This window comes from Artibeus jamaicensis, unplaced genomic scaffold (assembly GCF_021234435.1).
Source record: "Artibeus jamaicensis isolate MK-2021 breed Jamaican fruit bat unplaced genomic scaffold, CSHL_Jam_final contig_391, whole genome shotgun sequence".
Lineage (NCBI taxonomy): Eukaryota > Metazoa > Chordata > Mammalia > Chiroptera > Phyllostomidae > Artibeus > Artibeus jamaicensis.
In genome coordinates, this window is record NW_026521814.1 from 9,294,507 (window position 1) to 9,322,163 (window position 27,657).

Below are 27,657 nucleotides of genomic sequence, written 5' to 3' on the forward strand. Positions count from 1 at the left end.
AAATAATGGCCCAAATGAGAAAAACAGATCAAAACTTCAGAAAAAGAACTAAGTAGTGAGGAGAAAGCCAACCTATCAGATGCACAGTTCAAAACACTGGTAATCAGGATGCTCACAAAAATGATTGAGTATGGTTGCAAAACAGAAGAAAAAGTAAAGCCTATGCAAAGTGAAAAAAGGAACATATACAGGAAAGCAGCAGTGAAGGGAAGGAAACCAGGACTCAAATCAACGATTTTGAGAAGAGAGAAATAAACACTCAAACACAACACAATGAAGAAACAAGAATTCCAAAAAATGAGGACAGGGTTAGGAACCTCTGGGACAACTTGAAACATTCCAACATCCAAATCATAAGGGTGCCAGAAAGAGAAGAGGAAGACCAAGAAATTAAAAATTTATCTGAAAAAATAATAAAGGAGGATTTCCCCAATCTGGCAAAGGAAATAGACTTCCAGGAACTCCAGGAAGCTCAGAGTCCCAAAGAAGTTGGACTCAAGGAAGCACAAACCAAGGCACATTATTACATTACTCAAGATGAAAGATAAGGAGAGAATCTTAAAAGCTAAAAGAGAAAAGGAAAGAGTTACCTACAGAGGAGTTCCCATTAGACTATCAGCTGACTTCTCAAAAGAAACATTGCAGGCAAGAAGGGGCTTAAAAAGCAAACTCATCCAAAGCAAGGACCTACATCGAAGACTACTCTATCCAGCAAAACTATCATTTAGAATGGAAGGGCGGATAAAGTGTTTCCCATATAAGGTCTAGTCAAAGAAGCTCATGGTCAACAAGTCTTTATCATATGATATGTTAATGGAACTTATCTAAGAAAAAAAAGAAGTTCAAAAATTATGCACAGTAAAATGACAACAAACTCATAACTATCAAACATGAACCTAAACAAAAACAAACAAAGCAAACACCTAGAACAGGAACAGAATCACAGAAATGGAGATCACCTGGAGGGTTATCAGTGGAGAGGGTGAGGGCAGTGAATGGGGGAAATGGTACAGAGAATAAGAAGCACAACTGGTAGGTACAAAATAGTTAAGAATAGTATAAAAAATGGAGAAGCCAAAGAACATATGAGTATGACCCATGGACTTGAACTAAGGGCAGCAGGGGATGCTGGTGGGAGGGTGAGTGCAGGGCAGAGAGGGATAAAGGAAATAAAAAAGTGGGACAACTGTAATAGCATAATCAATAAAAATGTAATTAAAAAAATAAACAGCAATAAAATAATTCGCCACTTATTACACAATCTGGAGAAAAGTTAAATGATTATCTAAGTCACTAGTGGCAGCACCAAACTCTCGCTTAGCTGTTAAGGAGTAGTTATATTTATACAGTCCTAAACTTGCATTCAGCCCTTTGAAGGCAACCATGAGGCTGATGTGGCCCCTAGTGAAAATGAGTTTGACGCCCCTGATCTAAGTAAAAGACAAATATACATTTGATAAACTTCAATATCCATTCATGATAAAAAGTAGTAATAGAAAATAATTTCCTTGATCTGAGAAAGGATATATTCAAAATGCCTGTATACTAAATAGTGAAATGCTGAAAAATTCTCCCCCAACTTCTAAAATTAGTAACAACACAAGGACTCCCCTCATGGATAACCAATCGACTCAACACTATACTGGAGATCAAAGTCACTGACTGCAGTTAAGGCTAGACAGACAAAAGTACTGGATTGAAAAAGATTAAATTATCATTCACAGGCTGTATGTTCATAAAAATGAATCTACTTGACATAAAGGCTGCTGGTTACCAAGTCGATATAAAAAAATTAACTGAATTTCCACCTATCAACAATAAATACAGACATGTTTAAAATAAATACCACTTATAAAAACATTAAAAAATAAAAATAAAACATCTAGAAGTATAGCAATAATTGTGTAAGATTATTACTGATGAAGGGAATACATTACCCACACTCATTATTGTAAAGACATGATCAAGAGAGTCAATGCCATCCTGCCCAAACCCGCAAAAGATTGATTTGTTGGTTTTGGATTTTTTGTTTATTATTTGTTCAGAGAATTTGAAGATCAATACAGTATATGTAATTCTTCTAATGCTGCCCCAACGAGTCCCCCAAAACGTGGTAGCTTAAAATATCCATTATTCTCCAGTTTGTCTAGGTCAAGAATTCTCAGTGCAGCATGGCTCAGCTGGTTCTCTGCTGAGAGTCTCCCAAGGATAAAATCAAGGTGTCAGCCAGGCTGTGCTGCTGTCCTGACAGTCTGAGAGACAATCTACTAGTTTCCAGGTTTATTTAGGCAAAATTCAGTTCCAAGCAGCTGAAGGACAGAGGTTCCCATTTCCTCACTGTGGGTCAGGTGGGGGGGGGGGTGTCACACCTACACACAGCTCGCTCTCAAAGGCAGCATCAGCAGGTCAAGTGCTTTTCACACTTGTGTCAAATCCCTCTGACCTCTCACTGTGCTCCATCTTTCTCCTGCTTCCTTCCTCTGCCTCTTCTGTTTTCAAGAGCTTGAGTAATTACATTGGGCCCATCCAAATAATCCACAATAATCTCGCTATTTTAACATCTGTTAATTAGTAAGATTAATTACATCTGTAAAATCACAGAACTACCCAGATTACTATTCAATAGAATAATCAGGGGACAAAAATACTGACAGCACATCTTTAGAAGGCCACCTATCAAAAAGCAGGAAGTTCTGTTTTACTGGATATCAAGCTAATTATAAAGCTCAGTAAGTAAGTATAACACTGACACAAGAATAGACAAATGATACAGAACACAGAGCCTAGAAACAGAGCTGTTTCTGGGTAAGTATTTGATTTATGCCCCTCCCACCAAAGAAACCACTGCGTAACAGTGATAAACAACAATTCTTTTCAGTAAATGGTGCTGGGACATGAGAGCCACATGGAAATAAAACTTACTCCTACCTCACACCACAAAGACAAAAATCACTTCAAGGGCATTATCAATCTAAATACAAAAAAACATGATAATTAGAAAGTTTCTAAAAGATTATATAGGAATGGGACTTTGGCAATAATGGCATTGGACCATGTCTCTCCAGCGAAACCACCATTTACTGAAAAACAAACAAACAAACAAACAAACCAAACAACTGAACAACTACTAAGGGCATATATCATATGGAGAAACATAGGGACTTCCACCAAGATGGAGGCATAGGTGGAGACGACATGCTTTCTCACACAACCAAGTTTAGAGACAACTAAATATTAGCAACAGAAAACACAGCCAGAACACAGAAAATTGAACTTTTCGGAAGTCTGATAACAAATTCTTCAGCCTGACCGGTAAGAGGGGCGAAACCAGCAGCTGGCGGAGCGGGGTTGCACAGGAAAACTCGGTCAGATGGACTTGGGCGCACGGAATCCAGGCTCAGGGTTGGACCTAGTGAACAACTGCGGGGAAACAGAGAGGGAGCAGGGCCGAGATTTGACTGTGGTCGCGCATTCCTGCACAGATAGACAAGCGAGGAAGTGGGTGACTGGACGGGTCCCAGCAGGCCCCAGTGGCGAGCAGCTGCGGAGGGCGCCGCCATTTCCCTGCTCTGACCCCACCTCCACATACAGCGTCAGAACCCAGCGACTCTGAGTGGCCGGGCCCAGGTGAACCACCTAAGAGGCTAATCCTCACCCAGCTGTGAGAAACAGCAGAAGGGGTCGCCATTTCCCCGCTCTTACCACGCCCCCACATACAGCGTCACAACCCAGCGACCTGGGAGTCCAAGGCTCCGTTCCTCTTACTTAACGGGCATGAACAGACCAAAAATGGCTCAAGAAGATCTCAAAGCCCCAGAGCCTATAAATCTAAGCAATGAAGAAATAGCAAAACTCTCAGACACACAGTTTAAAACACTAGTGATCAGGATCCTCACAGATCTGGTTGATTATAGCCACAAATTAGAGAAACATATGAAGGCGAAACTAATTGAAATGAATGGAATTGCACAGGAAACCAACAGCAATGAAAAGGAAACTGGGACTCAAATCAATGGAGTGGACCAGAAAAAAGCAAATAATGGCCAAACAGAAAAGAGTCAAGAAGCAAGAATTCAAAAAAATGAGGAGAGTCTTAGGAACCTCCAGGACATCTTTAAACGCTCCAACATCCGAATTACAGGGGTACCAGAAGGGGGAAAGGAACAGCCACCAGTGGAAAAGTTATCTGAACAAATAATAAAGGAGAATTTCCCCAATCTGGCAAAGGAAACAGACTTCCAGGAAATTCAGGAAGCTCAGAGAGTACCAAAGAAGTTGGACCCAAGAAGAAACACACCAAGGCACATCATCATTACATTAGCCAAGATTAAAATGGAGAGAATCCTAGAAGCAGCAAGAGATAAGGGGACAGTCACTTACAAAGGAGTTCCCATCAGACTGTCAGCTGATTTCTCAAAAGACATCTTACAGGCAAGAAGGGACTGGAAAGAGGTATTCCAAGTCATGAAATCCAAAGACCTACAACCAAGATTGCTCTATGCAGCAAAACTTTCATTTAAAATGGAAGGACAGATAAAGTGCTTCTCAGATAAGGTCAAATTCAAGGAGTTCATCATCACCAAGCCCTTATTATATGAAATGTTAAAGGGACTTATCTAAGAAAAAGAAGTTAAAAAAACATGAACAGTGAAAGGACAGCAAACACAGTTATTAACAACCACACATAAAACAAAAGCAAACTAAAAGGACAGCTAGATCAGGAATGGAAACATAGAAATGAAGATCTCAAGGAGGGTTAGCAACAGGGGAGTGGGAGGAGGAGAAGGGGGGAGAAGGTACAGAAAATAAGTAGCATAGACAGTAGATAGAAAATTGATGGGGGGGCAAGAATAGTGTGGGAAATACAGAATCTAAAGAACTTGAGACACATGGTCATAAACTAAAGGGGGAGTAATGGTGGGGATGGGGGGGTAGGGTGGAGGGGAATGAAGAGGGGAATAGAACAACTGTAATGGCATAATCAATAAAAAATAAATTAATTTAAAAAAAGAAAATATAGTAACTGAGGTGAGAACGAACAGCAAGCATCTGTAACAGTTGAGCCATAAGCCACTCCCATTCACACCCCACAACTCAGGGTGACAGAAGTCCTATGCCAGACAGGTGCTGCAGGAGCTGTTCTACCCTGTACAGGACCACAACTTCACGCCAAGAGGGTAAGGCTGCTGGCATCTCTCACCACCAGCCCCAGCCGCTGTTCTGTTGCAGAAACTGCATGCCAGGAAGGCATGACTGAGGAGACCGGGAGTCCCTCCCTCCAACCAGCTCCCACGTATTAGACAGCTGTACTTCAGGTACAGTACACTAAAAATACTGGGTCCCAACTGTTCACACACAATCATGGCAGAGGTTCTTCACCAGAAAGGGCACACTGAGAATACAGGTTACCATCCTGACACAGAACCCTACTCCTAAGATCGGGGTATCACTTCAAGTGATCACCTGCCTCTGCCCTTAACCCCACTGAAGAAGAGGTTCTTCCAGGGAAAAGGGAAAGCTGTTAAAACAGGAAGCTCTGTTCTCCACCCAAGGGAACTGACTTTATTTGGAACAGAAAGTTCATTCCTAAGGGTACTGACCAAAACTAGGGAGATCTTGGGGGTGACCACCTAAAATGAGGCTGGTAGTAGTAGTTCCACAAAAGGAGTAGCAACAAGCCAAGGCACAGACCAGGTAGGAGTTTAACAGAGAACTAGGCAAAGAGAAAGGCAATACTCCTCTTTGGGAAAGCACAAACTACTAAAAGACTGGAAACACTTAGCTTCCGCAGAGACAGAACTTAAGAAACCAGAATGTAGAGCAATTTATGCCCCAAATGTTGATGAAAACAATACAGCAATCAGCTAGCAATTAGTGAAGTCTGACAGCTGGGTGTGACAACAATGAAAGTGACCAAAAGTTTAATGGGGACATCACTGAGAGAGACAAAGAGAAGGGCCAAGACCAGTCATCTCTGGTGGTCAGGGAATCTGAGCACATGGCTTTGAGAGGGCCTAGATGTTGGATTCAACAGAGTTCAAAGCAGCTATTATAAATATGCTCAAAGAACTAAAGAAAACCACGTTTCAAGATTTAAAGAAAGGTACTTTGGCAATGTCTCATTAAAGAGAGGATAGAGATAAAAAGACAGGAATTACACAAAATAGTCAAATGATGTCCTGACTGGTGTAGTTCCATGAATTGAACGTGGGACTATGAACCAAAGGGTTGTGGGTTCTGTTCGATTCCCAGGCAGGGCACAGGCCAGGATTGCAAGCCAAGCCCCAGTAGTGGGTGCATGAGAAGCAATCACACACTGATGTTTCTCCCCTTTTGTTTCTCCTTCTCTTCCCCTCTCTCTAAAAATAAATAAATATTTTTAAAAAAAATAATCAAACAAAAATTCTGGGGTTGAAATGTACAATAACTGAAAAGAAAAATTCACTAAAGGGGCTAAACAGCAGATTAGAGCAGGCAAAAAACTCAGAATTAGTCCTTTGGGATACACCAGAGTAATCTGAATCTACATGAGGAAATAGGAGTGCCAGTAAAGACAGCATAATTGTTTATTTCTTCTCCTTTCTTCTCTTAACTGATTTAAAAAACAACTGCATATAATTGTATTGAAATATAATATATTTGACAATAACAGCACAAAGGAGGCAGGTGGAGATAAACTTGCCAAACCTGACTGGAATAAGAAAATAATATCAAATGGTAAGTCAAATGTACAGGAGGGAATGAAGACGATCTGAAATGATAAATAAAGTTAGTACAAAAACTATAAATATTATGTTTACTTCCCCATCTCAACATTATAAATCATTTTAGCAATGTACTTTGAGGTTTGTAACATATAGCAACATGTGTAACAAAAGAAGAGGATGGAGGAGACTACTGAGAGTAAAATTTCTATGTAGATTCTGGTAAACTGTATAATGTAAACCCCAGAGCATCAATTCTCAAACTTATTCACCTCATGGTACACATAAACTAATTACTAAAATTCTGCAGCACACCAAAAAATGTATCTTTTTGCTGATCTGACAAAAATAATTGGTATGATTTTGATTCACTCACCCAAAACAGCTTTGTTGTATTGTAAATCTATAAAAAAAGAGGTCAGTGACCCTCAGGTACTGCAAGTTTTAAAAAATCCTTGCATCACACCAGTTGAAAATCACTGTCCGAGGGCACTAAGAAAATAACTCAAAAAATAGTTTAAAAATCACTGAAGAAATTAAAATCTTATACTAGAAAATAATCATATGCAAAAGAAAGCAGTAAAGGACGTACAGAAGAACAACAAAATATGAGACATAGAAAACAAAAAGTAAAATGAATGGCAGGTATAAATCCAATGATATCAATAGCAGTAAATGTGAATGGATTAAGCAATACAATGGATTAAACAATACAATCAAGTGGAACAGGCTCCAGAATTACATTAAAAAGGAACACAATCCAACCAGATTAAGACACAGACTGGACGAAAGTAAACAGATGGAAAAAAGACACCACACAAACAGCAACCATAAAAGAACTGGAGTGGATATACTAATATTAGCTTCTAGAGGTGAAGAGAAATATTTTATAACAATTAAAGGGCCAATCCATCAGTAAGATATAAAAGTTATAAACATATATGGTTCTTATAACAGAGCCGTGAAATACATGAAGCAAAACTGACAGAATCAAAGGAGAAATACACAAGTCAACAACAGTTGACTGCAGAAGACTGGAATACTCCATTTTCAAAAATGAATAAAACTAGAGAGAAAACTAACAAGAAAATAGAAAAACTTAACACTATAAACCAACTGGACCTATCATGAAAGGACAAATCCAGGGCCATTTGCTGAGCAGGGCTACGACCTTCTCAAACAAGACTGCCACTTTACTCTTTCGAGCTTGTCCCCAGGCCTGGAAAGTGCTGGAAAGCAAGAACAGAACGTGACTAAGTGCTCCCCACAGCCAGAGGCAGCAGATTAACACTGGAACGAACTGCAGCCTCATGTTACAAGGCCCCCAACAGCCCAGGGGCCTCACAACAGCACCCCCCATTTTTAACCCAATTAGAATTTAATAAAAGCTCAAAGCCCCCATCCCATGATGCTGGTGTTATCTCTCTACACCATGCCCCACTCCTTTGCTGGAGAGTGAATTAAAACTTTACACTTTCTTCTCTTTGTGAATTATTTCACAGCCCAAGTCACCGACCACCCTAACATACCTAGAGAACACGCCATCCAACAATAGAATACACATCTTCTAAAGCATACATGGAACATTCTCCAGGGCAGACCATATATGCTAAGCCATAAAACAAGCATCAATAAATTGAAACAGACTGAAAGCATACAAATATTCTCTGACCACAATGGAATTAAATTAGAAATCAATAAATTTTTAAAAAGTCATTAAAAAAACAAAGAAATCAGTTACAGAAAGAAATTTGGGAAAATCATAAACATGTAAAAATTAACATACTCCTAAGTCACCAAGAGGTCAAAAGAAGGAAAAAAAAAACGAGTTCAGGCTGGTATAGCTCAGTGGATTGAGCACGGGCCTGCAAACCAAAGGGTCGCTGGTTCAATTCCCAGTCAAGGCACATGCCTGGGTTGCCAGACAGGTCCCCAGTCCAGGGAGTGTAAGAGGCAACCACACACTGATGTGCCTCTCCCTCTTTCTCCTTCCCTTTCCCTCTCTCTAAAAGTAAGTATCTTAAAAAAAAAAATTAGGCTCTGGCTGGTGTGGCTCAATGGATTGAATGCTGGCCTGCAAACCAAACGATTACCAGCTCAATTCCCAGTCAGGGCACATGCCTGGGTTGCAGGCCAGGTCCCCAGAAGCAGGTGCCTAAGAGACAACCACACACTGATGTTTCTCTCCCTCTCTTCCTCCCTCCCGCCCTCCCGCCCTCCCTCCCCGTTATTTAAAAATAAAATAAAATAAATCTTAATAAACAAATCAGAAAACTCTTGAGATGAACTGCAACATGTCGGGGTAGGGAATGTTTATAATTTAAAAAAAAAAAGGTGCTTGTGCAAAATACAAAAAGAATTTCTCCAGGTAATTTTTTTGTAAACACAGACACAAAGAAAAACTGACCAAAATATTTGAACAAACACTTTACAACAGATCTCCAAAAGCCAATAACTTATGAAAAAATGATGAACATATCAGCTCAGGAAAATGAAAATTAAAACAACAAACAACACCTCACAGCCATGAAAATAACGAAAATAAATACTAACAATTCCAATTGTCAGCAAGGATATGGAGCAATGGGAACTCTTATATACTGTTCACGGGAAAGTAAACCAATACAACCACTTTAGGAAATTGGCAGTATCTACTAAAGGCAAACACTCCCATGCCCTATAACCTAGCAAATTTACTGTTAGGTACAAACTCAACAGATAGTGTATGAAGGTATAAGCATAGGTATAAGCACATTCATACAGTGTTATTAGTAACAGTCAGGAAGTGGAAACAATCCAAACATCCATCACCAGATTTTATAAATAAATAGGGGTATGCGCATAGAAAGTAACATTATAAAACAATAAAAATGAACCACAGTTACAGGAATTAACATGGATGAATCTTAAAAACATGTGGAGCAGCTAGAAATAAAACATACTGTATGATCCCATGAATATAAAGTTGAAGAATAGGCACAATTAAGTCAGGATACTGATTGCTTTGAGGAGAAGGTAATGATGGACTGATGGAGGCAGGGAGAGGGCTTCTAAAGTGATGGCCATGTTCTATGTTCTATGTCTTTACTTAGCAACAGTTATACAGATGGTAGTTTATACGAATTCACTGAGCATCAACTTGTATGGTTTTTCTATATGTGTTTATGTTTCAATAATGAAAAGTACAGCACCATATACAATTAAAAAATAAAATTGAATCACACTAAAATTAGAGTACTTAAACTTTAGAGAATAATGACTTTTAAAGAACTATCCTTAAAAATATCACAAGGAAAAACTGGTTAATTTAATTTAGTCAAAGTATAAACCTTTATACAGTGGAAAAGATACATATATAAAAAGAAAAAACCTAATGGAGAAAATAGTTCCATCAACCATAACAACGATTGACATTAGAGTCTGATCCCTAAGATACAGACTTCAAGAAAATTTGGCTGCCCTGACCAGTGTGGCTCAGTTGGTCGGGCATCTTCCTGCAAAGCAAAAAGTCACTGGTTGGATTCCTGGTCAGGGCACATACAACCCATCAATGTTTCCCTCCCAGTCTTTCTCCCTCCCTTCCCCCCTCTAAAAATAAATTAAAATATTTTTTTCAAGAAAAAGAAAAAAATTGCCAATGAACTTTTGTTACAAATATTAAGCCAAGGTTACTTACAATCAAGACATACCAACTGACCTGGCTGGTGTAGCTCAGTGGATTGAGCACGGGCCTGCGAACCAGACAATCACGGTTCGATTCCCAGTCAGGGCACATGCCTGGGTTGCAGGCCGGTTCCCTGCAGGCCAATTCCCAGCAGGGGACACACGAAGGCAACCATAGATTGATGTTTCTCTCCCTCCCTTCCCCTCTAAAGATAAACAAATAAAAATCTTAAAAAAAAAAAAAAAAGACATACCAACTGAAACAAAGATACCATTTAATAGTTAAACTGGCCTTGGCTGGTGTAGCTCAGTGGATTGAGCGCAGGCTGCAAATCAAAGGGTCACTGGTTCGATTCCCAGTCAGGGCACATGCCTGAGTTGCAGGCCTGGTCCCCAGTTGGGGCCACATGACAGGCAACCACACATTGATGTTTCTTTCCCTCTCTTTCTCCTTCCCTTCCCTTCTCTCTAAAATTCAGTAAATAAAACGTTTAATAAAAAATAGTTAAACTGTAGGAAAACTGCCTAATTCCCTTCTCTAGGGAATACTCTATTCGTGCTCTGTGACAGAAATACAATTTCCTCCCTCTACACTTTTCCTTTTTCAGAGAACTTTACTTCACAGGACTAGAAAGGGTTGTGCTATGACCCACAAGATAATAGCACTACTGTGGTTCAGTCCCCTTGAGGTCTACCTAGGTTCTAAGGGATATCCAGCCCTATATCCTTATAATAATGCATCTGTTTTGCTTAAGTTTGTTTCCACCAACCAAATGACCAATGAATAACACCTTGATATAGTATTTATATGCTACAACTATATTATAGTTCTTTTCATATCAGAAGCTGAAAGCTGGCAACTCATATTGTTTCATCTGATGCACACAGTGTTTTTTAAAAGTATAAATTACACGTTACAAATTACAGTCTTCCTCACTAGACTGTGATCAAGCTACTAGAAGACAGGAACTGTATCTCATATATCCTTTCCCAGTGCTAAGCTCCAGGTCCAGAAATACTTGCTGAATGAATAAATTGTACCAATAAGGTTTCTATAAAACTCTAGAGCTCTGACAACTGATTCACCCTGAGAAGCAGTAACAGACTTTAAAATCCTAGTTAACCCATTGGAAAAACATTAATGACAATACAGATTAAATGACATCAAAATATGCAACTCCTTTTGCCCAGTTAACCAAATCACTGAAATGTATACTAAAATAATTCAAAAGAAGAAAAACGATTACATGCATAATAAATGCCACAATATTGTACAGTAAAAATAAATAAGACTAACAATTATAATGAAGTTCCGGTATAGATATTATCTAAATAAGCCAGTATACATTCAGGACTTCCACCAAGATGGAGGCATAGGTGGAAACACTGCGTCCTCGCACAACCAAATCTAAAAACAACAAAGTTTTAACAACAATAAACGCAACCAAACCACACAGAAAATCGACAATACGGAGCCCGAAAACAACGAACCGCTCAGCTAAACTGGTGAGGGGGCGAAGCCAGCAGCGGAGCGGGTCAGGCAGAAAAGGTCCCCCGCCCCGGGCAGTACACAGGCAGCCAAGGCCGGGGATCCCAGGAGCAGGCTAGCTACGGGCTGACACAGGGAAGAGGCCTGGCTGACTCTCTGCGGTAGGCCACGCATTTGCATGCAGATAAACCAGTGAAGAGACGAGCATTGAGACCACAAGGTGCAGGGCGGCAGGCTCGCACATTTGCGTTGTTCAGATAAACAGGTGGGGGGGAGTGATGAGGAGGACTGGAAGAGCGGAAAGAACCGCCATTTCTCCCTCTCTGACCCCGCCCCCACATACAGCATCACAAACCAGCGACCTGGGTGGCCCCGCCCTGGTGAACACCTAGGGTGCCTCTCCTCATACGTAACAGGCACAAACAGATAAAAACTAAAAACATGGCTCAAGAACAACTCAGAGCCCCAGAGCCAATAAATCTAAGCGATGAAGAAATAGCCAAACTTTCAGATGCACAGTTCAAAACACTGCTGATCAGGATGCTCACAGAACTGGTTGATTTCAGTCACAAATTAGAAGAACATATGAAGGCTAAACTAATTGAAATGAATGGTAATGCACAGGAAACCAATAGTAATGGAAAGGAAACTGGGACTCAAATCAAGGGAGTAGACCAGAAGGAAGGAAAAAATGACCAAATAGAAAAATATGAAGAAACAAGAATTCAAAAAAGTGAAGAGAGTCTTAGGAACCTCCAGGATATCTTTAACCGCTCCAACATCCGAATTATAGGGGTACCAGAAGGGGAAGAGGAGCAGTCACGAGTGGAAACCTTATTTGAACAAATAATAAAAGAAAACTTCCCCATTCTGGCAAAGGAAATAGACTTCCAGGAAATCCAGGAAACTCGGAGAGTCCCAAAGAAGTTGAACCCAAGAAGGAACACACCAAGGCACATCATCATTACATTAGCCAAGATTAAAATGAAGGAGAGAATCCTAGAGAGGCAGCAAGACATAAGGGGACAGTCACCTACAAAGGAGTCCCCATCAGACTGTCAGCTGATTTCTCAAAAGACACCTTGCAGGCAAGAAGGGGCTGGAAAGAAGTATTCCAAGTCATGAAAACCAAAGACTTACAACCAAGATTGCTCTACCCAGCAAAGCTTTTATTTAGAATGGAAGGACAGAAAAAGTGCTTCTCAGATAAGATCAAATTCAAGGACTTCATCATCACCAAGCCCTTACTACATGAAATGTTAAAGGGACTTACCTAAGAAAAAGAAGACAAAAAAGATGAACAGGGAAAGGACAGCAAACTCACAGTTATTAACAACCACACCTAAACAAAAGCAAATTAAGAGGACAGCTAGATCAGGAGTGAACCATAGAAATGAAGATCACATGGAAGGTAAGCAACAGGGGAATGGGAGAAGGAGAAGGGGGGAGAAGGTACAGAAAATAAGTAGCATAGACAGTAGATAGAAAATAGATAGGGGGAGGGTAAGAATAGTAGGGGAAATACAGAATCTAAAGAACTTGAGACACATGTTCATGAACTAAAGGGGGGGAATGGTGGGGGAATGGTGTGCAGGGTGGAGGGGAACGGGGGGAAATAGAACAAATGTCATGGCACAATTAATAAAATAAAAAATATATTTAAAAAATTTTTTAAATAAATAAGTTAGTATACATGCAATTAAAGGATAATTATGACAAATGTGCAATAGGAAAACATGTACAGATGAGGGAATGCTGCTTAAATGTTATTCATGCATTTGCACATACACACAAACAATAACAGCAAATAAGTGGCCCAAGATCAGAAGTGATAAAGGATACAAACACAGTTCTATAGTAAACCCACAATCCTAACCTCTATGCTCCACTGCCTATCCTCCCACTAGTAAACACACATTATTAAGCACCTAGTGTACACAAAGCATTCTTCTGGGCACAAACTGAAACACACACCCTGACTGGTATGGCTCAGTAGGTTGGGCATTGTCCAGCAAACTGAAAGGTCGTTGGTTTTATTCTGGGTCAGGGCACATGCCTAGGTTGCAGGCCAGATCCCCAGTTGGGGGTGTGAGAGAGGCAACCACACATTGATGTTTCCCTCCCTCTCTTTCTCCTCCCCTTCCCTTCTCTCTAAAGATAAATGTTTAAAAACAAAACAAACAGGAACACAAAAACACAATGCAGGTCCCTTTTATAATTTTCAATGTAGTTCTTTAAAGCATATTTCTACATACCAAAGATAAAGCATAAACACTGCTAATCCAAATCTAGTATTTGGTGCTTGCTTAAAAGTTAGAAGCATGTCTCATAAATATGATCAACTCTCAAGCCCTAAAAAATTACAAGAACTAAAATGATGAAAGTAGCAATTTAGAACACCATTTGAAATCTGCCTCTATTAGGACACAGCTCTGCTAGAAATCTTAACAGGCCAGGGAGACAATTCATGTAAGTCAAGTATGCTCTAACCATATGACACCTTTATCCAAATAGTACTTGTTCCCTATTCTTACCATTTAAAAAAGAAATTAAATAGTACAGTATCATTATATCTACATATAACAGTAATAGTTAACACATATTGACTGGTTAATGTGCCACAAATTTCCCGCTTCATTCTCACAGCCTTGTGAAGTTGTTGGTAATACTGTCTCATGAACGATGAAGAAAATCTATGGGTGGGACACTGAGGTTAAGTTACTAGAGTAAGTGGCATAACCCAAACTATACCCCATGTCTAACAAATATGTACTTGTAACTATTACTTACATTATGTTATGTTAGACTAACTTTCTAATGCTTTTAACACAAAGTACCAATACCCCAAGCTAAGTATAGAATGCTGTCAAACAGGTCCAAGTCCGGAGACAATGGGGGCAAGAGGAGTAGAGGCCAGGATCTTGCAGCACACTGCCACTTACTAGCCTTTTGGTTCTATGGTTGTTAAAAACAATAAAGTAAAAACTTTTAAGTAGTGAGAGTGAGAAATGCCCAGAGAAATTATAATGAAGCATTTGATTATTTGGACTGGATACATGTTCAGTGCCAGGTTTGCCACTCTGGTTAAGCGCAGGGCACTGTGTTAATATCTAAGCCCAGTAATTCCTAGGATGAGTTGAACTCCACCTAGGTCAAAAAATACATGCCCATTTCATGCAATGGTAGTATAAGATGAGTGGAGTGTAATCCTTCAAATAATAATCGAGCAACATTTATCAAAAGCCCTAAAATTGTTTTATACTTTTTGCCCTGAAAATTCCACTAGGAATCACCTTAAAAGAACTTAAAAGATATTCATTATATCATTATCTGTAACAGAAAAAAATAAAAAATAAAATTTAAATTTAAAATAAATTAAAAAAAAATAACCTAAATAACTACCTATAGAAGTATATCATTTTTCAGACTATAAGATGCACTCCCCCCCAAATTTTGGAGGAAAGGGGGGTGCATCTTATAGTCCAAATGTAGCTTTACATTTACACTGGTGAGATATTATGTTATATTATTAAATATTTTACCACATTTTTTTGCTTCCAATTCCCCTCCCCCATTTTCCTCCTCTAAAACCTAAGTGCCTCTATGGTCTGAAAAATAAAGTAGTTAAATTGTTTTCGTTCAGCATGATCCCTTTCTCTGAAAAACTACCACGCACCTAATCCATCTGATTTTAAGGGGACTATGAATCCTGGCTTTCTGTAGGTCCCCAACTCACCCCACCGACAGCTCTAATGGCTACGTTGCCATACTTCATCAGCCAGGTCCCAATGGTTGGTTAAGGAATTGACAATCAGAAAACATGAGCATCAACCCAGAACTGATATGTGGACATTAGAAAAGAGAAGCTGTCTTTCCAGTATAGTTGCCAAGCTAAAAGATACATGTGAGGCTCCAGAAGCAAGAGAATGAAGACAAAGAGGCTCAATGACATCATCTGAGATCTTGGGTCTAAAGCTGCTCCTAAAGCCATTTCATCCTTTTCCATACATGAAATTCCCAGTTATGAAGCCAATGAATTATTTTTCTTTTAGCAAAGCTTGTATCGTTTTTATCACAAGTAAGAAAAACAAATGTGACTAACACACTACCTAAAGAAAAATGGTTAGCTAAGTAAATTACAGTACATCCATTTAGTGGCATACACTGACAGAACAGTGTGCCTATCACTTAATATGTACTCAGGAGCCTAGTCTGAATCCTCATGCTGATACATATTCTCTGTGTGCCCCTGGAGACGTTGCTTAATCTCCATATGCCTTAATTTCGCCATCTGTAAAATAGGAATATACTAGTACTTATTTCATATGATTGTTAGAAGTAAAGGAGTTACTATTTACAAAGTGCTGTGAACCAGACCTAACATTAATAAGTACATGTATTTTTTTAAATAAGTGAGATAAATAAGTTTAAAAAGTAACAAAGTTGACTAAACTACATTAATTGTAGTGATGCTTTTAAAAACCTGTGACTAGAAAAAGGAAAAACTGCATTCTTTAAAGCAGCAGGCAAACACAACTTATTAGAAAAACAAGAAAAAACATGCGTCAGGTACCATGAAAGACAGGATGAACTGACTGGCTACACACAAACCCTTGTGACTTTCCCAGTGGCACTATCCGCGTCTCAGGCGGAAAGCACACACAGTGTCAAGCATGCGATCATGTCACATTTAACAACCAGCACTTACCAGGTTAAAGCTTAAGAATGTAACGCTTAAGAATATAAACCCAAAGTTTGTCATTCTCTCTACATAAATTAGTTTCCAAGAAAAGGCACAAATTCATGAGCCTCACAATCAAATTCTTAACAATTCATATAAGTGAAGAACAATCATTACAAGTCATCCCCCCAAATCACTCACCATTGGCTTTTCAATGCCAACTTTTAGAATATAAGCATGTTTACTTAAATGTAGGTATAATGTCTTCTTGAAATTCACACAATTTCAGACCTAATAATCAAATCACACTGAGATTTGTTTCATATCCTACCACTTGCATCAGCTCTGCTTATCTTTCCACCCTATGCTTTGAATTCCTATCAACCCATTCAAGTTCCAAATCTTGTAAGATTTACTAAATAATACATGTTACCAAGGGGGTTGTTTTGTATGCAACAAAGAAATAAAACTAAATGTTTGGGGAAAATACTGCATATAGACTGAGCTTCAACTAAACCATCTCAATTTTGTTCAGAGTCTTATGCATCAGGTTAGAAAGCCAGCCTCCTCAATAAGTGAACATTGACACTGGAAAGTTCTTGTTCAAATTCTAATGTTATGGCTATAGTGGGCTTACAAGGCCAAAATATTAAGGTAAATGACATTCCAATTTAGATTAAACATGAAAATAAGATTTTTCATTTGTGAACTTCTAACATTTTTCATCAAAGTAGTAAGCATTATCTGAAAATATGAAATATAAGTAAGATCTGCACTGCTGGTACAACTTTCTAAATCGGGTTGTTTGGTTTTGGGTTTTTTATGTGTGTGTGTTTTTAGCCATTATCTTCAAACATGTTTAAAAACCACATAAAAAAAATTATTAAGCCCTGGCTGGTGGGACACAGTGCATTGAGCACAGGCCTGCGAATCAAAAGGTCACCAGTTTGATTCCCAGTCAGGGCACATGCCTGGATTGTGGCCCAGGTCCCCAGTTTGGGAGTGTGAGAGGCAACTGATCAATGTATCTCTTACACGGTGCTGTTTTCTCTACTTCTCCTTCTCCCTCCCTGCCCCTCTCTAAAAAAGTAAATAAAATCTTTTAAAAAAGTATTAAAAGTTTAGAGGTAAACTGAATGACCAACCTAAAGGACTGGCAAGTAAATTAAGTTTACTTAGGAAAAATAATCAATTATCCCAAGCCAAATTTCTGTATTTTAGGCACTATATCCAGTAGTTAAAATGCAGACTTGGTTCCAATCTCAGCACTAACATTTACTACACTGAGTCCCACCTGGCACGCGTCTTCCCGTCTCTGTGCTTCAGTCTCCTCATCTATAAAATGAGAATAATCGTATGTTTCTCACAGTTATAAGAATTAAATGAATTACCATGTACAAACGCTAAATCTCAGCTGTTATTGTTACTGCTATCCATATCACTCTCTCAAATATACGTACCTAAGAATTATTAAAATATGCTTATTTTAATAAGCTTAAAGAATGCTTTAAGCCTAAGAATGCTTAAAATATGCTTCCTGAGCCTTCAATATGTATTATTAAGACACATAGTCACTTCATTTTAAAGAAAACAACAGTCTTCAACAAAACTTTTTGTTGGATGCCAACTCCATAAAGGACATCCTACCTAGTGTGCACTGAAAATGGGGAAATGAAAACACACTGAATCACCTCTTACATCACACACAAGAATAAATTCAAAATGGATTAAAGCTGTAAACGTTAAGCCTGAAAAAATCAAAATCCTAGAAGAAAACATAGGTAGTAAAATCTTGGACATTGCTCATAACAATATTTTTTTCTGATACATCCCCTCAGGCAAGGGAGACAAAAAATAAACAAACTGGGACTACATCAAACTAAAAAAGTTTTTGCAAAGCAAAAGAAACCATCAACAAGATAAAAAGACAACCCACTGAATGGGAGAACATATTCGCCGATACATACAGTAAGAAATTAATATCCACTGAAAAAGCAATCAATCAAAGAACCTGAATAGACACTTCTCCAAAGAGGGCACACAGGTGGCCAAAAGATATATGAAAAGATGCTCATCATCACTAAATCATCAGAGAAATGAAAATTAAAACCACAATGAGGATATTATCTCACACCAGTGAGAATGGCTACCATCCATAAATCAACAAACAAATGCTGGTGAGGTTGTGGAGAAAGGGGAACCCTTGTGCTCTGTTGGTGGGAATGCAGACTGGTGCAGCCACTACGGAAAGCAGTCTGGAGATAACTCAAAAATTAAAAATGGAACTGCCTTATGACCCAGCAATACCACTTCTGGGAATTTATCCAAAGAAATCCGAAACATTAAGTCAACAGAACATAAGCACCCCTATGTTCACTGCAGCATTACTAAAAATTGCCAAGATATGGAAGCAGCCCAAATGTCCATCAGTAGATGAGTGGGTAAAAACAACTAGGGGACATTTATACAATGGAATACTACTTGGCAGTAAAAAAGAAGAAAATTTTACCCTTTGCAACAGCACGGATGGACCTGGAGAACATTATGCTAAGGGAAATAAGCCAGTCAGAGAAAGACAAACACTATACAGTTTCACTCAAATGTGGAATTTGGTGAACAAACTGAACCTAACAAGCAAAACAGAGACAGACCCACAGACAGCAGACCGACAGCTCTGGTGGGATCAAACAAAAAGGAAAGTTCACTACAATAGTGATTGTAGGCAGAGAGAAGGGTATAAGATAGAAATGGTAATAGGGAAAAAAATGCAGTCTCTGAATTCAAGACCTTTGTCTAGTAGGCAACATAAATAAAACTATAATCAAAGGGAGCATGATGGAGGTGCTATAAAATTAACAATCTGATAGGACCCTAAGGTACAGAGGCACCTAATTCAAGGGGACAAATACTGAAGAAATAATTTCTGAGGAGCAATCACCATAATTCACTTCAGAGTACCACATTGTTATTTACATAATTTACATCATTTTAATATACTCAAAACAGTGTTTTAGAATGTAGATCATGAAAAAAATTAGATCACCTGGCACACTAATTACCATGCTCCTAAACTTAAAAACTTTTTGGTAAGAAAGCAGGTGCCTGCTCTGTATTAACGAACCAAATCATAACCCTGAAAAGGTCACACTGTTTCTTCAAAAACACTTCTTTCACCAGTACACAAACTTTCCTCCAGGTAATTATATTAGGACTAATGTCAAAAGAATAACATTTTTCAGCTGGCAGAGACCTTTGAGAGCCTGGAATCCAATCCTCTCATGTTACAGATGAAAAGAAGCCACAAAATATACTGGAAAAAGCACCAAGTTGGGAATCAGGCAACTAGATTTTAGAACCAACCCTCTTACAGTCAAAGCCTGGGCAAACCATCTTAGTTTCCTCATCAATAAAAAATGGAGAGGTTTTGATTCACTTGATTCCTAGGCCCTCTTCAGTTCTATAATTCTCATTTTATTGAAACTGAAGCAGAGATAGCAACTTGTCCAAGGTCATGCAGCTAGTTAATGGTAAAGAGGAGACTACACTTGGATTTCAACTACAATCAATGATGCACTTTCTTATCTCTACCATACTACTTCTTCTAATTTATAACACTAATTCTGAGATTTTTGAAAATTAAAAATAAGCATAAGGACTTCATAAAACTAAATGACTTATTCCTATGGCTCTTCTATAGCAAATGAGCTTCAAATAGAAATGGAACAAGTACAAGTCTCCAGCTGTGTATCACTACACTTATTAAGTTGACCTCAAGAAAGTTAGGGGAATTTATGCTCAACTTCTCACCTCCTAAAATCTAACCTTTCTTTTTTCTTTTTATTTTTTAAGATTTTATTTATTTATTTTCAGAGAGAAGGGAAGGGAAGGAGAAAGAGAGGGAGAGAAACATCAATGCCTTTCAATTCACAGGCCAGCACTCAGTCAACTAAGCCATACCAGCAAGGGCTAAAACCTAACCTTTCAATCCAACTCACAAAAGAGATTATGTTATAAAAATAAAATGGGAATTGTAGGCTATTATAAATATTACATGTATAATTCTCTGAATAAGATCATTAAAATTCATTTTATTTATGTCCTTAATGTGCATTTTTTTAATTCAAGAAAGATCAATTTAAGGACATTTTTTTCAAGTGTCCTCTTTTCAAACTCTCTGGCTTTTAATGCCAGTAACACAGATTAAGCATATTACTTCTGCAATCACATAAACAATTACAAATAAAAGACCATACAGACTGGTGGCAGTTTCTATCAAAATTGAAAATTAGCCCCCCAACAGTATTCTAAAGTTCTGTATCCAAATATATTACAGCCCTACTAAACTGTATCATAAGCAATATCTGATTCCCTAAAATGTCTTCAAAGCTTATTATATTTCACAGGGAATTTAGCAAGATTTCAGGAAGACTGATAGTGTTGATTCCAGAAAATATACAAAAAATCTCGGAGGCAAAGCACAATAAAAATGCAAAATAGTAATAAAGTCAACAATAGCTTCATACTACTCACTTAAGAGAATATTCAAAAACATTCAGGGATATACAAGTACAATTTAACTATATTTAGGGATTTTCAAAGAATCACAGAAAGCTTACATTCTTAAATTGGATGGGACCTTAAGTAACTTAATCCAATAGCACCCAAAATAAGAATCTACAGAATTTTATCTTGCTTCCCCCTAAAATGTCCCTGTAGTCTGCTTTAAATTCTTTTAGCTAAATACTTCAACAGGCAGTTCTTTCCACTGTTGGATAATTCTAGCTGCTATATACAGTTCTTACATTCTTTTAAAAAAATTATACTGAATTCAATCTATGCCTTCGAACTTCCATGTGTTAGTGCACCTTCAAAAATAACAGAATAAATTTATTCTCTCTTCTATTTGTGTTTGAAATCCTTGAAAACAGCTATCATGTTTCCCACCCTTTAAGCAGTCTCTTCTTTAGGCTAAATGTATGGTCCAAGATTTCCTGTGGGCCCTACAGACACTTCTGGAATACAATGTATTGCCACATTACAAGTGACCATTTAAAAAAACTGCCGCTTGTCGAATTTTGGTGTAATATTAAAAATATGTGCAACTTCTCAAAAAGCTATTACAATAGTGATTTTTCCCCAACTACATATCTATGTGAAGCTGGAATCTCTTCACATATGTCAGTCAAAACAATCACAACAGACTCTTGAAAGCAGAAGCAAAATCCAGCTGTCTTCTCCTAAGCCAGAAAATGAAGTTATTTGTAAAAATATAAAACAATCCACTAGTTTCACTAAAGTTGCTTTAGAATATTTACTGTTTAAAAATGTGTTAACATGTAAATAGCTTATTATTTTAGCTAAGTTAATAAATATCTTTGAAATGATTTCCTTTCTAATATAGTAAATATCAACAGAAATAGCCCACATAAACAATATCTCTTTAGAGTCCTCAATAATTTTTAAGAGAGTAAAGAGGTCCTGATACCAAATAGGCTAAAGCAAGTCCACTTCTCAGGGACAGACTCCCAGAACTCTTAACTATCCTGGGTTTCTCTTTCTCTCTCCCCCTTAATATGTAAATATGTCTCTGAAATGGTCTCCATCTTGATACCTGGGAATTCATATATGCAACTCCTTTTAGTATTAGTGAAATGTGAGACTATAGCTTCGGGATGAATATATACCCTAGAGAGGATTAACACAGTTTTAACTTGCATACCAGCTGGTCAAAAAGAAATATACCCACCTATAGCATATCTATTCATGAGGTGGAATCCTTAAACATTACACCCCTATCATCTTTCAGTGAGTGACTTCAAGAAATTAAAGGGCCACCTGGCACACCTTTATTTTTAACATCTCCCTACAGGTACTACTCAGTCATCTGGAGTCAAATACTTTAATTCTTCTATTTAAGGGATGCAGTTTGTAAATATGGAAACAGAAAGCAACAATTTAATTATACTGCGATATTATCTTTTTAACCAAATACTTTCAGTATTTACATACAAGTAAAGCAAATTTGCATATCCAGTAGGCTGAAACAAACAAAACAAAAAATACAAGCCTTTTGTATAACCTTTAATTTGACTCTTAGGAATAACGCATTCAAAAGTACCCATGTACTGATATATGAAAACCCTCAACTGCTTATCTAGCTAAGTTTTGAGGCCACAACATAGCAAAACTGACATTTATTTGAAAATGTACTTAATTTCTTAACTTCCTTAATCACAGGATTATTAAAAGATAAAACACAACAGAGATCACAGGTGTAAACGAGACAAGGTGGCTAACTACATTCTGAGAATCTCTCAGAAAAGTTCAAGATTGATAAAGGAAAAGCTTTGAGATTTTGGAGCTCCCAAGAAAATAAAAATAGTCTATACTATATTACACAAATTCCTCATTTCAAATATAGTCCTAATTTTTGTAATACTTAAAAGTGTTTATTTGTAATTAAGTAAAACTACATCAATATAATAACAGGGTGAGAAAGAAAGGGGAAAAGCCAAAATATGGGGCATTAAAAACAATCAGCTTATACTCTTTTGGTTTCAAATATATCAAAACTTCAAAATAATTAATTTTTAAAGCTACTTAGCACACATCTTTAAAAAAACCCATTTTCAAAGTTTGCTTAAAAGTTCATCCATATATGGAGGTAACCTTTATATGGGTAAATATGCATGTGTATATCTTTTAAGTTTAAAATTCACTATTAGGTACTATATTAACTTGGCTCAATTTTTCAGTTTGTTCTCTCCTTGACATGAATATTCAGGTCCCATTTATACTAACAACCCTGACTAGCAGTCACCAGAAGTTGAAAGCCCTCTCAGTTAATGTCAATGTATGCAACATACTAAATGAATACCTGGGAAAGACACTAAACACCTGTCAAAATAAAAACTGAGATCCGAGATCCTACTCAATTGAAAACGTCTCCATCTTGATACTTGGCTCTTAGTACAGGCAATTCCTGTCAGCATTAGTGAAAGCTGAGACTATAGTTTCAAGGTGAATGTAGTACAACTCTAGAGAGGGTAACACAGTTTTAACTTGCATGTTGGTTGGTCAAAAAGAAATACACCACTAGTTTAGGTTACATAAAAATCTACTGTAATCTAAACTGCTGAGGAAATTCTGGTCATTTGGAAATTCAAGTTAAATCATTCCAACCCCTCAAAATCGTCAAACATCAGGAAAAGTGCAGAACACTATAGAAGTTTTTTTCAACTGAAGTTGATGTAACCTCAAAAACTCACAATCTAGATTTTGCAGCCCCCAAATTACCTATACTGATAATAGGTGTCACAGTTGAACAATTCAACACCATGTCTGATTTAGTACAGCACCTCGCTTATAAAAAATGGTTCAGTAAGTATTTGAGGAATGAATGAATGCATGAAAAAAGGTACAGCCTTAAAAAAGGAGTCTTTTCCAAGACCACCATTTACTATCACTCATTACACTTCGACTCATAAACACTATCATTCAGCTTGTTAATGAAACGACAAAAGTAACCAACTGCTCTATTTACAAAACATTTTAAAACATTCACTTACAAATTTTTAAATGCAAATGAACTGAATTTCAGTTAGTGAATAAACAAACTCTCATCTTCTAATAATCAGAACTCAGCGTTAGGGGTGTGATGAAAAGGGGGAAACGTCAGTCAACGTATTCAGCAAGGTTAGTGGATGCCATAAATCAAACCTTCCCATGAATTTTCTAGAGCAAATTCGTGCCAATCTTTAAGCCTATTGTCACTTTCACACATGCTCCCAGGAACAAAATGACAAAGAATGCTATGCCGGAACCAGTGGATTCAGGGCACAAAACACTTAACAATTGTCAAGCCTCTTAGCAAAAATTGGCAGATATTCTCGAAGTAAATTAATCCCATCGATGCCTAACATAAATCAGAGCTCCTGCTTTCTTTAGACTATTCACTAGAGCACTGGACTGCCAGACGGTTTTTTAAAAAAGGTGGCTACGATCTCCTTGTGTGACACAACTGGGAGTGAACAACCCATTTCCCAATTGCTGATAAATAACCCTCAACGTTTTCCAGACAAAAGAGCGTTAAACGCGATTCTAAGCACATCTATTCTTCCCCCATAAATGCACGCTCTCCTAAATTTCATTTTATGTGATATACTTAAAGTTAAATTACAGCAAGTTGAAATTTCAGTCACAAACATTCCAGTGCCTTACTAGCTGTGTAACTGCTACATCTGGTGGCAGCACAATTGCGTGCAAGAAGCCAAAAACTTAGAAAACAATTGTAACCGATCTAGTGCGTGTTGCAGTAACCTTTACGCAGATATTTTCCACAAAACCCACGACCCTGTCAGAGAAGAACAGTAGCCTACTTGCAGTAATGAGATAACGTACCGAAAAAAAAAAACACGTAAGAGGTGATGGCTAAGGTAAAAAAGTTGCAACCATCTGAAGGGGTGGTTTTAAAAGCCTGCCCACCAGACAATCTACCCTTCAAATTGCTCTAGGGAACCAACCAAGGGATCAATGTCGGCTTTGATCTTTTCAGTGGCTCTCCCCAAAGGGCAGAGACCCTGCAAACGAGGAACATCCTCCAGGTCCAGGCAGCAGAGCTCGCAAAGCGAGGACCGCCTCTATGGGAGGAGTGCGCGAGTGAAGGGGAGGGGGCTCGAGGATGAATGCTTCAACGGGAGGGAAAACCCACCAGAGACCGGAGGCCAGGAGGTTAAGAGTACTGAGTGTACTAGCAAATGGAGCAGAAAGGGGCTCGGGTTCAGGGGTAGGCTTCCCACCCTAGGAGGACTGGCTCCTAAGAATCCTGGACGAGTCTGTGCGCCCGCAGCGCCCCATCCCCTCCAGCCAGCGCTCGCCCCCTCGTCCGTCTCCTCCACCACCCGCGAACCACCACCCACAGCCACTGCACTGCCTCCCCGGAGCCGGGCCGCCTCGCGTCCACCTCGCCACCATCCCCCACCCAGGGGTCCAGGAGAGGGGACAAGGGCGCGCGGGGGCCCCGGCGCGAGAGGGGAGGCCCTCGAACCGGCGCGGGTACGACGGCGCTTACCTTCCCTGGGCCTCCCGGATGGCGGCGTGTGATTCAGCAGGGACCTGGCCGCCGCCGCCGAGCCCGGGGTTGGAGACGTGGAGAGCTGGGACCAAGATGGCGGCCCCTCCAAACTTCCACTGCTACTTTGGACACTCATCAAGCTACTTTCTGGGAACCCGACTCCCCCCCTGCGACGGCAACGGCGGCAACGGCACCGGCACCCGCCTCCGTCATGGCGGGGGCCGCACTGTGGGCGAGCTAGAGAGCGAGGGCAGGGAGGGGAGAGTCAAGGGGATGGGGGAAGGAAGCCGAGAAGGAGGGAGGGAGAGGGAAGAGGTGAGGGGAGGAGAGGGGACTGGGAGGAGGAAAAGGGGGAGAAGCGAGGGAGCAGGCGGGCGCGCCGGAGAAGAGGCGGAGGGAAGGAGCGCTGCGGCGGAGGCGTCGAGGGGGCGTCCGCCGGTGCCGGCGTCCAAGCGCGGGCGGAGCGCGGACTGCGCCGGACGAGGAGACTTCCGCGGGCGGAACCTGCCGGCACCTCTGCAGTGCGTCGGCCCCCGGCGTCGCCCGGGTGGCGGGAGCGACGGGCGGTGGGTGGCGGCTGAGGCGGCGGGGTAACCTCTGCATCAGTTACAGTCGGCGGCGGCGTCACGCGCCGCCTGTGCAAACACTATCGCGAGGCTCCTGCGCCTCCGGTAGCAGCGGCGGCGGCCGCGGGAGCAGGCATGGGGGAGGGACCTGCCAGGGGTTGGGGGCGGGGGTGTGGGGAGGGAGTGAGAGCGCGAGGGAGGAGATGCGGGCGCCCCTGGCGCACCCGCGGATCCTGGCGCAGCGCGGGAGCCCTAGGTCGGCGGACTCCTGTGCACTGGGGCCACCTCCCCTCGCCGGCCGGAGGGAGGCGCGCCCCGCACGCGCCCCCGCCGCGCGGCTCTGGCTCCAGCTCCCACTCCGCTGCCACCTGACTACCCCTCTGCCGCGGAAGCGCGTCTAGATTCCGACCCACACCCTGCTTGGGGAGAATTGCTACTCCTCGCCGGGCTGTCGTTTGTCAGGAGTTCGATGTGATCATTTCTCAAAATGGAACTGAAAAGTTGCGAGTTGCTTCTTCCTTACCCATCTGTACTGTGTAAAAAAAAAAAAGAAACACAAAAGAACAAAACTGTGCGTCTCCCCGTCTACAGAATGGGAGTGATTGCCGAATAAAAGCTAAGAAAATAAGTCGGAGGTGGAGTGTGGAAATAGAACTTTATGAATGTCTTCTGAAAGAGAATCTTTACCAGTGTTGTGCACCATATGTGTGCTATATCACTTCTCTATTTCAAAACAATAAGTGGAAAATCTAAAATTTGATTATTGAATTCACGTATTTATTAAAACTATCCAGTGTTTATCTTGTAGGAAAGGGTATGGTTTCTAGAAAGTTCTAGTTTGTCTCCGGTGCCACTGCTGAGTCCAGACTACAAAACTCCAAAGCAAAATAACAGCATTTGCTTAAATGTGTAGAGTGTAGCTTTCTACACATCCACATATATATACAAGACACACCAGGGACTGGACATCTTGTACGTAAAAGAGCAGTCTAATAGTTCAGGAAAAAATATGTTGTTATTGCTCTCTTTAAAAAAGCAAATTGCATAGAACAGTAAAAAGCTTATGATATAGAGCAACTGTAGAGGCATGCGGAAATGGCATGATTACCAGGGGGACAAAAGTGTCATTTCTTTTTTATTTTTATGACTTTGCATTTCTCAGAGTAATGTTCTGTTCAGATAAACTAACATACTAGAATAGAACCTTGGTTGTCAGTTATCTGCAGAAGTAATTTTAGTTTTCTTATGCTTCAGCTTCTTCAGTGAGTTTCTAGTCTTGTTCTGTTTTTCAAACTTAATAGGTAGATTTCACAAATGGAACAACTGTAGGGATGTATAATTGACATACAATAACTACATATTTAAAATGTACAATTTGGTAAGTTTTGACGTGACATAACGCCGAAACTATTTCTACAATGAAGATAATGAGTGCATCCGTCACCTTCCAAAGTTTCCTATACCCTTTTGAGGTTCCTCTT

The 27,657-nt window shown here is 39.6% G+C and overlaps 1 protein-coding gene across 1 annotated transcript in view; it reads right to left on the bottom strand.

The window, feature by feature from the left end:
* The window catches only part of TLK1 (tousled like kinase 1), a 152,705-nt gene extending 126,486 nt beyond the window's left edge, over positions 1-26,219 (bottom strand). The window contains exon 1 of the mRNA XM_037139532.2: positions 25,608-26,219. Coding sequence (XP_036995427.2) covers positions 25,608-25,746 — 139 coding nt within the window. The 5' untranslated portion in view covers positions 25,747-26,219. The remainder of the gene's footprint in view (positions 1-25,607) is intronic.
* Between the last annotated feature and the right edge of the window lie 1,438 nt (positions 26,220-27,657).